The 16,184-nt window shown below is 36.9% G+C and overlaps 1 protein-coding gene across 12 annotated transcripts in view; it reads right to left on the reverse strand.

Annotated features, from left to right (window-relative positions):
- Window positions 1-16,184, reverse strand: part of FN1 (fibronectin 1) — an 82,530-nt gene that overhangs the window by 4,392 nt on the left and 61,954 nt on the right. For 2 of the 12 annotated variants that reach the window (XM_072617516.1, XM_072617512.1), the window contains 11 exons: window positions 15,295-15,408; window positions 14,125-14,394; window positions 12,640-12,827; window positions 11,302-11,389; window positions 10,146-10,322; window positions 8,880-8,969; window positions 8,195-8,374; window positions 7,168-7,257; window positions 5,813-5,919; window positions 4,094-4,232; window positions 2,156-2,320 (listed from right to left, as the gene is read on the reverse strand). In XM_072617516.1, the coding sequence (XP_072473617.1) occupies window positions 2,156-2,320; window positions 4,094-4,232; window positions 5,813-5,919; window positions 7,168-7,257; window positions 8,195-8,374; window positions 8,880-8,969; window positions 10,146-10,322; window positions 11,302-11,389; window positions 12,640-12,827; window positions 14,125-14,394; window positions 15,295-15,408 (1,608 nt within the window). Of the gene's footprint in view, window positions 1-2,155; window positions 2,321-4,093; window positions 4,233-5,812; window positions 6,274-7,167; window positions 7,258-8,194; window positions 8,375-8,879; window positions 8,970-10,145; window positions 10,323-11,301; window positions 11,390-12,639; window positions 12,828-14,124; window positions 14,395-15,294; window positions 15,409-16,184 lie in introns of all 12 variants that reach the window. The other 10 variants (XM_072617511.1, XM_072617507.1, XM_072617509.1 and 7 more) reach the window with 5 other exon arrangements.

Here is a 16,184-nt window from a genome sequence, read left to right on the forward strand (position 1 = left end):
CATTAAACTAGAATCAGTGACCATATCTTACATAATTATAACTTCAAATAGGGTGAATTCAAATATGTGTCACCACTTCAGGGGATTCACTACACTAATCAGGACCTAGCTAAAGTCATCATTTTGTGGGATTTAAAAACATGTAAATTTTTAATTTGATAGGATCCATTTGACTCAGTAATTGACAGTTCAAAAAATGAAACATTAGTCAGTGATTGTCATTTGAGTGCCTACTTGTAGGATTCAAGGGACAGATTATAGACCACTGTTTTTCTAGGAATTCCAGAAATAAGTACAGATTAAAGTTGGATGAAATGACAAACAAAGTTAGATCTGGTATTTTCAGGATTCTGTAAGTTACAATCTATTTCACATAATTAGAAGGAAAGAAAAATATTCAAAACCTATGTAACAGAAACATAAAATCCAATGGTAACACCTGTAAAACATTCTGAAAATTATATGCTTAGAGTACTCTTATATGTGTTTCATTATTACCCATCTATGATGTTCTTTTACTCATAAGGCTCATATTATACCAAGACACAGTTCAAAAGAAGTATAGAACTATAGATTATTTAGGTTTTGTAGGTCTAGTAGGTCTTCCCTGCTGATTCTTAAACTTTTGTTGTTGAGTAGTTTCAGACATGTCTGACTCTGTGACCCCACTTGAGGTTTTCTTGGCAAAGATACTGAAGTGGTTTGCCATTTCCTTCTCCAGTTCATTTTACACATGAGGAAACTGAGACAGCAAACAGGGGTAAGTGACTTGCCCAGGGTCACACAGGTGGTATATGTCTGAGGTCAAATTTGAATGCAGATTCTTCTTGTTGATGCTTAAACTTTTAAGAGGAGGCTATTAAACAGTGAGGGTATTTGATCAAAGAATGTTGAAGGGAAGCTAACAGAGAATTTAAGAATGTGCTATTATTAGACCTAGGGGTTTAGGTAGCAAAACTTAAAAGTAGGACGTTTATAGCATTAAAAAAGCTAAACAAAATCATTAGTTGCTTTCACATTCCTAAGTTTTCCCTGCACCTGCACATCATAAACACTCGTAGCTATGTTACTTTTTTGTTTTTATTAAAGTAAAATATGAAGATTAATTTTAAAAAGTTAGCTGGCTCAAATATGTTTTAGATGTATATGTAGCTAATGGTATATAGTAAGCTTTTAAACAAGTTTTTTTTACAATTATACAGTGAATGATTTCATTCATATATTTTGATTAGTTCACAGAAATTTGCCTACTCTGTATAGTAATGAAAAATTACAAAAAAATAAGCCTATATTATAGTCCCTCTCAAGTGCCTCCATGGAGCAGAGGCACCATTATATGGTAACCCTGGAACCTACAAGACTATGACTGTGGAAAATTAAGTCTGACAGGTACTATGCCAAGCTAGGGAGACTTTGCATAAGAAATCGTGAATAGTTTGTATGATGACTATCTGAGACGAGACTATGCAAGTCTGAAAAGAGCATGACCTGGCTGAATGAAGCTTTTGATAACCGCAACTCTCAAAGACTGTTTATGAAGTCATCAGAGGAATCTTTCAGATATTGAAGCAAGCATAAAAACTAAACACTCATCAGCAGTGATAAGGTCTTCTAAAACTCTAAGTAGCAGTAATGTCCTGGGAACTCCATGCCAGCCTCAAATGGTTCTGATATAATTATCTTGAGTGATAGTTACATCTCCCAACCTCTTTCAACCTTTCCACTTGTACTCCCCCACCTTACAAGGTTATGATGAGAATCAAATGAGCCCCATTCAGTAAAAGACTGTCACAATAAACAACTCGATAAATTATTCTTTCTTCCATTGGTATTCTTAATCAAGATTTGAACTTCTTTAATTGTTTGTGTATCAGGAGGAGAAAAAAATGTTATGATCATTACCACTAATCTCTATTAAATAATGACATCCACATGTGACCTCTTGATTTACTGCAGTATTCAGCAAGCAGTATTTCCCATCATCCTTTAATGATGCAAAATATTGCTTTGAGCTAATTTGTTGGCTCCATGTTTGGAACTGCCAATGTTTGCCAAACATGCTTAGTTGGCCCATTAGTGCTAATGCATGAAATCTGCAGGAATGGATGAATGGATAGATAGATGGATGGATAGATGGACAAAGCAAGCTACTCACTAGATGAATCACATCTGAAATGACCGCTGCCAAAACCTAAGCATTGGCACCAGAGTTTAAAGCCAGAGTCAGATAATCGCTCCCATTCCTCTCCGATGGAATAGTGAGAGACAGTGAATGGATCGAAACATGTGTCATCTGTAGGCTGAGTCAATCCTTCATTAACTGTTCAGGGAGAAAAGGGGAATAAAAAGACATGAGTTATGGGTGTTTTTCAAACTACTAGTGAATAAATATTTAATCAAGCACCACAATCTGAATAGTACCTATTAGTTTTTAATCTTACTTCTAATGAAATATTAACTCCCAATCATGTTCTTTGCATTTGGCATAGATAAGCACTGACAGTTTTTCCAAAGAAGACATAATGTCTTTACATTTCCAGTGGTCACAAATTTGAGTGATCAGGTTAGAAAATGTACAATGTAGAACATATTTTAGTAAAATTACATCCTTAGCATGACATGTCTCCATTTTGAATAAATCATGATAGGAACATTATCAAGAGCTTTAATGCTATGGCAGCTAACAAAAGAAAGTGCCCCAAATAAATGGAAATGGAATCTGAGGGACTCAAGAAAAAGTAATAACATTTGAGTCAGGTTGTTAGCCCAGTCCTGAATCTCCTTAAAAGCTTAAGGTAAAGTGGTGGATGCAAACAGAAACATATTCCAAGTTATTCTTCACTAAGTATCAAACAAACTTTGATTTTAGATTCAAATTGGGGACACCATGGCTCTTTTCACAAGGAATGAGTCAAAAGGCAATTGGTTATTTGAAGTGCCTAGTATTTAAAAAGACATCACCCTGGGAAAAATGAGTTTTTGGAACAAGCTAGAAAGTTGGAAAGTTCTCAAAGCCAGGGAAAGTTGGCTAGAACCCAGGCTGTGGCTACTGGGTTGAAGAATTGGAAAAAAAGAACTGAAGTAATCTGGGACTATCAACAATGACTCCAATTTTCTGAAAATAGCTAGGCGTTAAAATTCCTTCATGTTCGTAGTTGGGGGAACGAATCTCAGAAAATGATAAACCCATCATGGTAGTCAAGAGACCTTTATGTTGCTGGAAACTTCTTTCCAGTGACAATTCTATTGAGAATAAATATTAGGCATTAGATAAGTATTAGACATACTCTTCAGATAAACTATACATACAAAATTTACAATTTGTTTTTCAGAAATTTTCAACAATTTAATTCATAGGGAATATGAATGACTTCTAAAGCAGTGTCCTCATTCATTAGATGAGGAAATGGAGTGGAGGACAGAAACCAAACTGTTGTTTAGTAAACCGTAACTCCTTGAGGGATCTTAATATTCTCAATTGTACAGTACAGAAAATCCTAATGATTAGAAGATTCAGGATTTTTCATTCTGAATATTTCTGGCCTCATATCGAGCATCCTGCTGCCAAGAGAGGCTTAGATATAACCAGTTTGTTAAAAGAGAGATTAAGGGGTAATTCAGAGAAATGCTGAACCCATCAGCAGCTAACTGGGATAGTCTTGCTGATATAATTAGAACAGAAATAAAACTGCCCTAAAAGAAAACAGCACACTTCAGAGGGAAAGGAGTGAGCTGCATTTTGTAGCAGCCACAAACATTTTGTATCTGTTCCATCACAAGAAATTATTAGAACCTCACTTTTAAAAATGAAGGAAGCATCTTACCAGTTACTTAAGATTATCTAAAAGGAAGATATCTTAGAATTAATATTTTATACATTTATGTATTATTAAAGAGGACATTTGCAAGGGAAAAAATCATCAAATTAGGATAAAGTTGATTTATCCATTTGAAAGGTAAAGTTCTTCACCCTAATTCAACCTAATCCATGTGGATATTGATTACTCAAAAGGATTTTTAAAAAAATTTGGAAACATCTCTGGGACTGATGAAAGGAAAGGACTCTGACCATGTGCTGTAAATCTGAACATACCAGAGTTGCCCACTGTGATCATCTCTTCCCGAACTTTGTGTCTCCTCTGGTTTTTCAGTGCCTCCACTATGATGTTGTAGGTAGCCCCTCTGGTAAGGCCGGTCAGTGTGGCACTAGCTGAAGTTCCAGGAACTCTGAACTGTAATTATCAGTAAATTCAAGGTGGGGGAGAAGTGTTATAGTAAGGAATAAACATGGTCTTTCCTGAGGAACCCTCAACCCTCACAACGCAAACAAGAGAAGAAGGGAAATGGAAGGGGTAGAGACGGGGCAATGCTGGAAGGAGGGTGGGATGAGGTCATGGCATCACAGGGGTCTTAAAGGCCAGTTAGTTCAACCCTTCTTATTATACAGAGGAGGAAACTGAGATGCAGGAAAGTTAAGTGACTTGCCCTGGTCATTCAGTAAACATCAGAGGCAGAATTTGAACTGAGGTCTTCTGATACTAAAATTAGTATGATCTCTACTGGAACCTGCTGTCTTTTAGGCTGACCTTCCATCAAGTGTCTTCCTTTTGCCTTACCAGGGTTCTTTGCCAAAAGTCTTTTTCAAGTAGTCAGTCAATCAGTAAACATTTATTAGGTTTCCCAGATACTGTGCTAAGTACTGAGAAAGGTAAAAGATAGTCCCTGTTCTTGAGGAGTTCATAAGTAACAAGGGAAACAGTAAAGAGCTACTTGAAATTAAACCACGGCTCTTCAGAATATTAGAGACAAGAGGACCCATGATCCTGCTGCTAACGCATAATTGAGAAAATGAGAAACAAGGACCAGACTCTTGGGCACAAATTGCGTTACCACAGTCCCATGTATCCCAGCCATATAAGGATAATGGCTCATCAGCTTCTGATATTGAGTGTGGAATGTAACATTTCTGTGCATCCTCTCAAGGATGCACTTCCTTACACACTTAACTTTATCACACAGTGTGAACTTTGGGCAAATAGCCAATAAAACTGAACAAAAACTTCTTAAGCTCCTCCTGTGTTCAAAGCACTGTACTAGGAACTGGGTGAAGCTGGGGCAGGAATACAAAGATAAAAATACCACAGTCCTGCCACAAAGGGCTTACATTCTGTTAGGGAGAAAGGACAAATGCAAAGGAGATAAAGTACTCTAGGAAGATTTGAGGGGGATACAATCCTTTTATATGGGGGGAAGGACAAGAATAAAATATAAATGAATGCCAGAAGGACTAACTATAGGCAAGGGAAGTTTTTGGTACTATGACAGTCATATATAAAACTCCTCTGGCTGCTTTTGTATTATAACCTTGGTAATATAGATGGGAACGATGTCAAGATTTGTTTTTTCTTTCTCACGGACATCTCAATGGAAACCTTCATGGGCTTACTGAAGAGATGGTATTTTACTCATTCTTGAATAACTGTAAATTCAGGCAGAATTATAGGGTTTTAAATGATCTGTTAATCAAGACCCCTAGATGTATGAGAATTACATAAATTTAGCTTCAACTGCTCATTGTGGCTTCATTCCCTTTCTTCATTTAAAACTATTGGTCCAATGTTGGGAAAGCACAATGGAATTAGATTTGGGAGAAGTGCCAGATTCTGATCATGCCATCTTCCCAAAGACTTCTGGGAATGAAGCCATTTGGAATTAGGTCTCATGACAAGGAGTCAACTAAGCTATGGCTAAATCACTTGTTTTATACCTTTTTTAATCTCACAGCGCAAATGACAAGAGAATAAGCAATTACCTGTAAAGGTTCTTCGTCAATGCCAATGGGATGGCATGAAATGATATATTCAGAACTTTCCTGGAGTGGTGTCCAAGAGATGGTAGTCTGAGAGAGAGCTTCTTGTCCTGTAGAGGCATTTGGATTGAGCCCAAGAACATGAGGATATGGAAGATGATCTGCATCCCCTCTGGGGATGTTAGCAATCTGAATCTCCTCATCTACATTCGGTGGGAATGGTCTTGGCCTATGCCTTATGGGGGTTGCTGCTGTGGGTGGTGTAGTCCGCCTAAAGCCATGTTCCTCAAAGATCATTTGTTGCCCAACACTAGGTTGCTGGCCGGAAGTGCCTGGAAGCTGTATACCATTTCCATTGTCATACCCAGGATTTGTGATGAAAGGGGTCTTTTGAACTGTGGAGGGAACATCCAAGATCTCTGGTCCATTAGGGTGTGGAAGGGTTACCAGTTGGGGAAGCTCATCTAGCCAAAGAGAGGTTAGAAGCAAAGCACATCAAGCTTCCGAAAAAAAAGCAGCATTAATCATTATCAAATCAAGCAATAATTATAAACTATTTCCCAACCTGATCAAAGCCACTCATAAATTAGCAACTTGCAGAATTGCAGCACACTTTTCCAGGGAGAAATCTTTATGATTTTTCCAGAAGTTTCTTTATAGCTTAGAAAGATAAAGCGTTAGTATGAATTTTTCATACCACTTGGATGAAGCTATGAGCCCCTGCAGCCCAAAGAAGCTATCTCTTCTCAAATGTAGAAACCTAATGAATGAGACTATAATATGCATCCTATTTTTTCCATTTGAGAAGTACATCTGAAAAGATGTAATTTCAGGTTATTCATGTCAATATATGATGGATGAGAATGCGGGAGGTTTAGCTTATTGAATCACATGGTTTTCCAAGGATTCAAATAGGAAACTAGATAAATATGTTTGTCAATTTAAAAAAGAAAAGAAAACAAGTACTTAGTTAAACAAATGAAACATTTTGTTTATAGAAAACAAAACAGACAATCAAATATCATTCAACACCAGGGCTTCGGAGAGGGATAAAGAATAAAGATTTGGCAGTATCTTTATCCATTTCTTTAACGTTTTAAAATTTGATACTGGGCTTTCAAGAACCCAGCTACTTAAGAGATTTGGTTTGAATTTGCTTTTACAAACTTCGTGCTGTAAAGGGGAAAAAAAAGAGTTGTAATATATGTTGAACAATTGCTGTTACTGAGAGGGAAAAAGAGATCAAAGTTATGCTGTTAAAAAATAGTAAGTTAGATGCGGTCTTTTCATACTGCCAACATGATCATTCACTTTTAGTCCTGGTTAGAATTTCTTTTGACAACCAATGCATTTTTTACCTGTCTTTTTTCTTCCAATCAATGGTTCACTCTTTTGATTATTCTTCAAGGCAATGACATAGATAGTGTACTCAGTACCTGGTTCCAGACCTGGCATAAGAATGAACAAAACAATCAGGTTATCTCTTTCTCAAAAAAAAAAAAAGTTTCATGAAAATAAACCTTTCAGTGTTAAATCTGCTTTACCACAGGAATTTCAAATGAAGTCAGGCAGGTTATGTGCTCAGTAACACACAGTAATGATAAGAACAGTTAACCTTTACTTGGGGGTTAAGTTTGCAAAGTTCTACATTTATTAACCAATTTGATCATGCCATAATGGGGAAACGCTTGATCTCTCTAATTAGATGATAACCTTAACTGGACTGTCAGTTTCTCAGTGACAAGAACTGTAACTCACTTCTTTTGTAAAACACCTGATATAGTGAATGTCCTATAGAACAAAAAAGCTCCTTCCAAAACAAATGTTAGTGAAGCACTCCTTTAATGCTTTCACTTGGAAGAATTTCAAGGCATCTTGGCACATTTCTTTTGCACGGGACATGTTTGCCTCCTTGAATTCAGGGGAAAAGGCAACAGTACTTGTTCAAAAAGATAAACCCGAACTTCACAGATGTTCTTGAATAATTTCTGTAGAAATTAAAAGAATTATAAAGTCATGTAAATGTAAGGGATTCTAATAGGGTCATTAGTTTTTGGTTTGTCAATAATGCATGGTAGAGTTGAAAGAATATTGTATCTTTCACTAGTTCAAACTTGTCTGCTTCCAACTCATCACTTTTGGCACAGTGTAGAAAGGTGACCTCAGTCTCTAGGGCTGTTTTTGCGATTACATGTGAAATATTGTTAGAAGATACTAGAGAGTGACTTCTTTACCCATCAATGTTTCTAACATCAATGTCCTAGAAGAATAATGTCACTAAAGGTCCTCCTTAGCACGTTCGCAAAGAAATGCTTAAAATTTTGCTGTCTACATGAAGGGTCTCAGGGAGTGAGGCAGAAAATTCCCATTGGAGAAGAAACATACCAGTGATAGTGGCCTCTGTGACCCCAGGACGAGGGCGAGGGACCACCTCTCGGGGAGGTGACCCAGGTTTCTCATACTTGATGATGTAGCCGGTGATCTGAGCTCGGGGTGGCTGCCATGAAACCAGCAGTGAGTTAGGTGTGGTGGTGAGGAACCTCAGGTTGGATGGTGCATCCACGGCTGAAAAAAATCAATGTTGGAATAAAAAAAAAATTAAATAGCCATTGAATGAAAATTAAGTCACCTTCCTATATTCACTTACCTAACCATAATCAAAGGACTGATATTGGAGTTTTCCATCAGTAATTAAGGAAATGAAACATATGTAATAATAAAAAATACAAGGAGTTATCTATTCTCTCAGTATTACCACCACTAAAGTTCACATTATTTAGTACATAAAAGCAAATGGGAAAACCATAAAGTTTTGAACCAGAAGAAAACTGAACCAGATGAATAGCTTGCACATTAACTGTGAATATGAAAAGAGAAAATATATTCTCTAGGATAGGGATGAATGCACAGTTAAAGACCAGAAAGGTGTATAGGAGTAACAAGCTGTTATGGACATATTATGGTTAATTAATTATACATGTAGATAACTATAGATATATGCATATATGGCTTCATTGTTTAAAGTTCAATGCAAAATAAGGGATCATTTCATGTTTAAAAAAATGCTTACCAGTTGAAGCATCAATCACTACAGGTGAGCTTCGAGCATTATCATTTAAGGTGTAGAGGTGGATCTTGTAATCAGTGCCTGGTTGTAAACCTAGAAATGGAATGAAAAAAAATGTCTCAGTTCTTACATTATAATGAAAACCAAAAACTTCCTTTGATCATATGGATTCTGTTATTCTTTTTTTCTTAAACAAGTAAGTAATCACATGGCAGATCCAGTTTAAATTGGGTAACCAGGTGGAATTATTGACATAAATTATTAGGGGCAAAGAGATTTTCTGTATCTTGAAAGGAAATTACAAATGCAAAGAAACTCATTGGGGATATAAGTTGATAATCCTTCCCAAGCAGGAAAAATAAAAAACCAAAATTTCACTCTAGGAGATCCTTTTGGTAAGGTTAATATTGAAGTTTTATTTTTTTCACAGAAACAATTAGAATTTCAGAGCTGGAAGTAATCTCACTTTCACAGCTTTCTCTGGACAGATGTTTGCTCTGTCATTTAAGTTTCATATCTTTATTTGCATTGTCAGCTCTATTAATCCTGACCACCAAAGGTAGTGTTAAGAACTACATGCCACCAATTAGCTCATTTATGTTATAATAGTGGCATGCCTCGTGCTTTAGAAGGAAAGGATGAGGTTGGAAAATATCCCAAACGAGTTTTAGTTCCCTTTTTCTGATCAATATTCCAAGAAAACAGTTTCTTGGAGGATGAGCATTTGTTACCAGATGCCCATAATGAAGAAAATAACTCAGTTATGAGCTAATTATTCTAAAGACAATAATGAAATAGAATCAGCTCATGGCAGAATTTTGCTTCTTTTGGTCCAGAACTATGATTTTCATTGTTGCAGGGAAATCCCAGTGAAGGAATTTCTTTTACAAAGCAGGTCATCAATTGCTCTGCAACTCATAGTATTAGAAAGTTATCTATGGCATTTAGAAGTTAAGTGATTTGTAGAGGGTCACAGAGTCAATGCCTCAGGAGAGATATGAATCTATGCCTCTCAGAATAGTATTGGTTAATAAATAATGCCAACGCCTTATGGATCAGAAAAGCCAGAGACTAAAATTGGCTTTCTTTTTCCCCAGTTTGACAAATACTTGACTACCTAGGAAACCCCATCTTGAAAAACATCTTATTGATCAACTTTAGAATCATGGAAAAATACATGAAATCTCTTCCATTTTCCCAAATAAGCTATTTTTTTTTAGTTTATTGTTTTCTTTTAACCAGAGAAAAACAAGAGCCCTCAGTTCTCACCAGTGATGGTATAGCTTCTGATTTCAGGGCTGATGGTTCTCTGAACAGGACTCTGACCATTGGATGGGATAGCATCAACCTGGAAGCCTGTGATAGTCTCTGTTTTGGTTCTCCAGTTGATGGTGATGGTGGTCTCTGTGGCATCTGTCACACGGGCCCTACGTGGAGGACTGACATCTAGATGACATCAAAGTATATGGGTTGTTAGTAGCTGTTGTATTGACAGAAATGGTGATTTGGAGTTGTTTTTCAAAAACATATTATTCCTTTCTATATACAATTAAAAGTATTACAAAGACTAGAATCTTAGGAGTTTAATACTGGCCTCTAGTCATTTTAAAAGAGAAATGATTTGGGAAATTAACACCAGCATTTCTGAGTCTTGTTATTATGACAATATTCCATTATTATTAATGTTATACCCGAGAAAATAATGGAAATAATTATTAATAAATTATAATAATAAATATAATATATAAATATAATAAATACATAATATATAAGAAATGTAATAATAAAGACACACAATCATAAATATAATAAATTATAATAATAAATTATAAAAATTATTAATATTAATAATATCATACATTGGTACACTGTTTTTATTCTTTTCAAAATGCCGCACCTCTTCTAACTCATCTGATTCTCCTAACAATTCCATGAAATAAGTAGTTGAGCCCCTTATACAGATGAAAAAAATGGAGCCATGGGAGTGGTATAATTCCTTGCACCTAAAGTCTCAAAGCTAGTTATTATCAGAGCTATCAAGAGAAACCAAACCCCTTTGTATTTTTGGTTATTCTAGGGATTAAAACATCTCTGTTCCCCATGCCCCATTGTTACCAATGCCACCCCCCCCAACAACCATATTACTAAAACAAAAGTCTTTTAGATTAAACATCCTATCAGATAAGTTCTGGCCTCATCCTGTAGCATTATCAAGAGACTTCACTGTATATGTCAGTGAGTTCTTTATTTGGTGGGGGAGGTAGGATGTTGGGAAAAAATCATCCTCAAAATAATTTTATATTTATGGAAGGCCTGCATCTCCCCACAGTTGAGTATCATGTCCTTGCAGACTTAGGTGCTATTTTTCATCTCTTTCTCCTACTTCCTACATAGCCATGGATATAGGAAAACTTGAATTACTCACTCTCCAAAGTAGTGACTACTCCCTGTGCTGGTCTGCTGGTCAGAGTATCTTTAAGAGCGTAGACACTAACTTCGTATTTAGTTGCCACCTACAAATAAAGAAACCATAGGAACATTAATACTCAGTATTAACAATGTTACCTTTGGAAAACAAACAAACAAAAATCCACAGAGTCTTTGAAGATAATGACTAAATATAGTCTAGGGTTCCAATAAGCAGAGAAATAATGCAACCCTTCACTATGGGCGTTGATTTTAGTTTTATAATGATGGGACAACTTCTTCACTAACATCTCATCTAAAGAAATCATCCCTGGGATTAAGCACAAGTTAGTAGGGATTTCTGCACTCATACCATAATTTTTTTTAACATTTGGGACATACACTTGAAGTGTTGGCCATAGAGACACATGATAATACACAGCTCACTCTTTCATGATCTAGAGGGTACCAGCAGTAGATGCTGCTGGACATGGCAGGGTAGGGAAAAATACCTTTTCCTGCCTATCTTTCCCTGATTCTCTCACTGAAATGATTAAAGTCAGGTTCCAGAAGAACCCCCTTTCTTTGGAGTTCTGTGACTGCTACTCACAAAATATTATCTTTGTGGCAGTTTCTACAGCTAGAGGAAGTTGTAATGGGAGCAGGGTAAAGGGATACAAATGCCAATAGGATGTCACTCACTCTGCCACTGAGGCAGATGTCTACATCTTAGTCATCCCAAAGTCTATTCTTTTTTTGAGGCAAAGTTCTTAAAATTCATCATCAGAATATCTGCATTTAGTCCATTAATATAATTAAAGGCTGGTTCTCCCATCTTTTCAGAGATAATATGTGTGAGAGAATAGGTGGTAAAGAGAATCAGTTGAATTGAAAAGCCAATAATCCAAGATTCTCTATTATCTTTAGCTCAATATCCCAGATATGGTTGGAAAAGCTAATGTTCCCCTGCAGAAATTCTACTAAGTATGAACTGCAGTTAAGAATGTATATAATACTTCCCAACCTGAGTGAAGGACTGGGAGATGAAGCATATGGAATCTTGCATAGTTATAATATAATCTGATTAGAGATCCGTAAGTTTTACTCAAACTGTTTTATGTCATGACGAGGTTCTGAAGTGATTGGTATACTGGGAAATGGCTAGTATAAAAATGTAAGGTATCAGTTAAAAAGAATGAATGCATGTGGGAAACATCCTTCTGCTGAAGATAGTATATAATGCAGTTTTAGCTTTATCATAAAATTTATTCCCTACCTCTTTGGTATGGTCTGAAGTGGGTTAAGAATTGGTCTTAATTTTTTTTTATTCTCCAAAAGAGATAACAACATGCGTTACCATCAGTCCTGATACCACAGCTAAGGTGCTATCTGGAGAAAGGTTGATTTCCTTCATGGGACCTGTCTTCTCCTTGGGTGTCACTCGCACTCTATATCCAGTGAGTTGAACATTGGGTGCTGTCCACTGTACTGTCAAGCTGGTTGGGGTAACCTGAGTGAACTTCAGGTTGGTTGGTGAAGGAATAGCTGTCAAAATGTTCATTAGTTAGAGGTTACCTTGAAGAAAGCAGGGAATGGGTAGTCATAAACATTCAAGCAAGCAAAACAGATTGATCTATTAAAAGTATAAAGCAACCCTGAGGTAACAGGTCATTCTCGTGAAATCGTTGCTGTGTTGTTGTTGTTTTTTTTGTCAGATAAGGATGTGCAAATTTTGTGGATGAGACAGACCATGAGAAAAGGGTATGTTAGAGCACATGACTTTTCCTTCTATCTCTATTGAATCTTAACATCCAGGATAACTGTCAGCTTCCTGAGAAAAAGTCTTGGGTGCTGGTCATTGGATTTTGTTTCTGAAAAAGTGTTTATTCCAAGAGAGACCTGATACATCCTACAATCCATGTATCAAGTCAAATTGATTTAGGGGCTGATGTTCCTCTCCCTTTTTTCATTGGTGTACAAAAATAATAACTCCATATTTGTGGAGTCATTCCCCACACTTCTAAATATATAAAAACATCTAAGGTTTCTGTTTCTTGTGGAGAATTCTCAGCTAACTTTGGAGTATTATCTATGGTACAATCCAAGCAAGTTATATTGACTTCAGACAGAGGGACTCAGGGGCCAATTCAATACAGTTCAAATTTTCACAGCAGACCATACCTACAAGCCTTTTCTGTGTCTATGTTCACAAAACAGAAAGGAACAAGTTGTTGATGGAAAACAATCATGTTTCCAACAACTTCCAGACAATGTTAACTTTATACATTTTCATTTTGTATGTATATAGTCAATGCTCCTTTAAGGAGATTAAGTGATCAAACACCCAGCAAATGACTAATTGAAAAAAACAAAGCCCAAACTTACCCTTGTAGTCTCAGAAAGATGCTGTTGTCAAGTATCATTTTTTAAAAAAGAAAACAGTAAGCAGATATGATGCCAGGCCTTTACAAACACAATGAAGGCAAACCACAAGGAAACATGATTTAGGAGATAATCCACGTATTTTAGCTTGAAGCAAAGCACCACTTTCTAGTCTGTTGCTTTTAGCTCCTGGTCTTGTGCACAAGCCATGCATTTCTGAGATTTCCTTGTATTAGGCCTATTTGTTTTTGACCTCACCTAAGTATCCCAGGAGGCCACTACTTACTTGTCCAAAGAGGAAACATTCAATTTCTGTTCTTGCAGGAGGGTTTTTTAAATTTTAAATTTTATTTTTTAAATCCTGAGATGGGTACCAGTAATTTACGGCAGTATCTTTCAGTTAGCAGGGCATAAAGCCACTGTTCCCATGACCACCTGAGTGGTACAATGAAAGGTATACCTGTGGACTGGGTTCCAATCAGGGGCTGGCTCTCCATATCATCGTGCAAGGCAACAACACTGACTGTGTACTCAGACCCCGGCCTGAGGCCCTGCAGTTCTGCTGTGTCTTCTTCACCATCAGGGGCGGGAAATAGCTCATGGATTCCATCCTCAGGGCTTGAGTAGGTCACCCTATACCTGGAAACTTGCCCCTGTGGGCTTTCCCAAGCAATTTTGATGGAATCAACATCCACATCAGTGAATGCCAGTCCTTTAGGGCGATCAATGTCTGTTAGGCAAATTAATGGTGAGAGGTTATGGGAAAAGCAAGTAGGGAGATAAGCATTTTATAACATGCAAAGCAGTTTTGAAGGTACCATTTCCTCTTACTAATTAACTCCAATCAAACAAATCACTATTAATTAAATGGAATATTACTCAAGAATTTCTGAAAAGATTAAATTCTTCATTTTTCTGACTTAAAGAATAAAAAAAAATTGTTACCCTTTAAAACTAAAACAAAAGCCAGGTGCACAAGGATGAGAAACTCAGACACCCCGCAAAATGGGCCCACAACTGGGATTTTATGTATCTTGTAATTCCAAAGTAATAATTCTTCTTATTTCATTCTTTCTTTTCTGCAGTGTGATGTTAGTTTTACAGACCAACATTTTCCATGCCTTGAGGATGGTAAAGATGATTTCCAGAGTGAGTTTTAGACTCATATATTTCTCCAACACCTGTTCTTTACCCCCCCTCTACTGGATATTTTCAGTGATATCGCCTAAGACATATTTCACCTTTTACTACGAAGTTTACTACATTTTACTGGTAAATGGAGGGAGGAGCACACATACTCAATTTTTACCATCCAGACATAGAAAATGAGGTCCTGGCAAAAACAAAAAAACAAAAAACCATTTTGTAGATTTGCTAAAGCCAAATCACATTCTGCCAAGGCCATCTGAGCAAAAGGAATCTGAAGCATAGCACCTAAGTATGGCGGTTTGGCGAGTTTCCCCCATAAGCATACCGCTATGCCACTGAAAAGGAAAATTGTCTGCTGAGGGATTGGTGCGAAGATGTGAACAGCAGACAGTTGTTCTAGCAGCAGAGATGTTCATGGGACTGTGGGACGCCTAAAGACAGAGTTTTACCTTTGAAAATGAAAAACAAGTAAGATACATACTAGTGACTGCCGTCTGAACCAGAGGCTGACTCTCTCCATTTTGATTCTGAGCATAGACGCTAACCACGTACTCCACTGTGGGCTGCAGTCCCTCAATGGTCATTTCTGTTTCATCTGAAAAGAAAAAGTTAACATAAGACTCATATGTAAGTAAAGTATTATGAGACATAATGTAAATGTCTGCTTTGCCATTAAAAAATTGACAAACACCCTACTCCACAGGGACAGAGCAGGAAAATCTGGCATCAGAGTGAAAAAGAAAAGGGGCAGAGTGGTGGAAAATTGTCCTATGTGATCCCATCATCCAACGGGAGTTTGAACGAGCATTTTCATTTCTTAACCCCATTGACATATGCATATGTTATTGGAGAATTATGTCTAATAGTTCATTGTTAAACCAGTTAAGGAAGGTGAGAACCTAACTAACTTTTGAATAATGAGTACTGATGTAACTTTCCAGATGGTCCTTTCAGGTCCTGATTTAATATAGCACATAAATATGTTGTTGAATTGTGCTGACTTTTCATAACTCCATTTAGGGTATTCCTGGCAGATACTGGAATGATTTGCCATTTCCTTCTCCAGCTCATTTTACAGGTGAGGAAACTGAGGCAAATGGGGTTAAGTGACTTGCCCAGAGTCACACAGCTAGTAAATATCTGAGGCCAGATTTGAGCTCAGGGTCTTCACATCCAGAGCACATAAATATAGGGCTGGGATATTCTGGCCAGGGTCAAGAAGCTGGCTAATCCAATCTAGTCAGCATTAAGTGCTTATGTGCTGGAGGTACAAAGACAAAAGACAAAGATATCTTCCCCCCACAAAAAACATACATTTATATTTTCCTAAGGAATACTTTCCTTTGCTCTTGGTGTGGAGGTCTTGACAAT

The sequence above is a fragment of the Notamacropus eugenii genome, chromosome 6 (genome assembly GCF_028372415.1).
Source record: "Notamacropus eugenii isolate mMacEug1 chromosome 6, mMacEug1.pri_v2, whole genome shotgun sequence".
Taxonomy (NCBI): Eukaryota; Metazoa; Chordata; class Mammalia; order Diprotodontia; family Macropodidae; genus Notamacropus; species Notamacropus eugenii.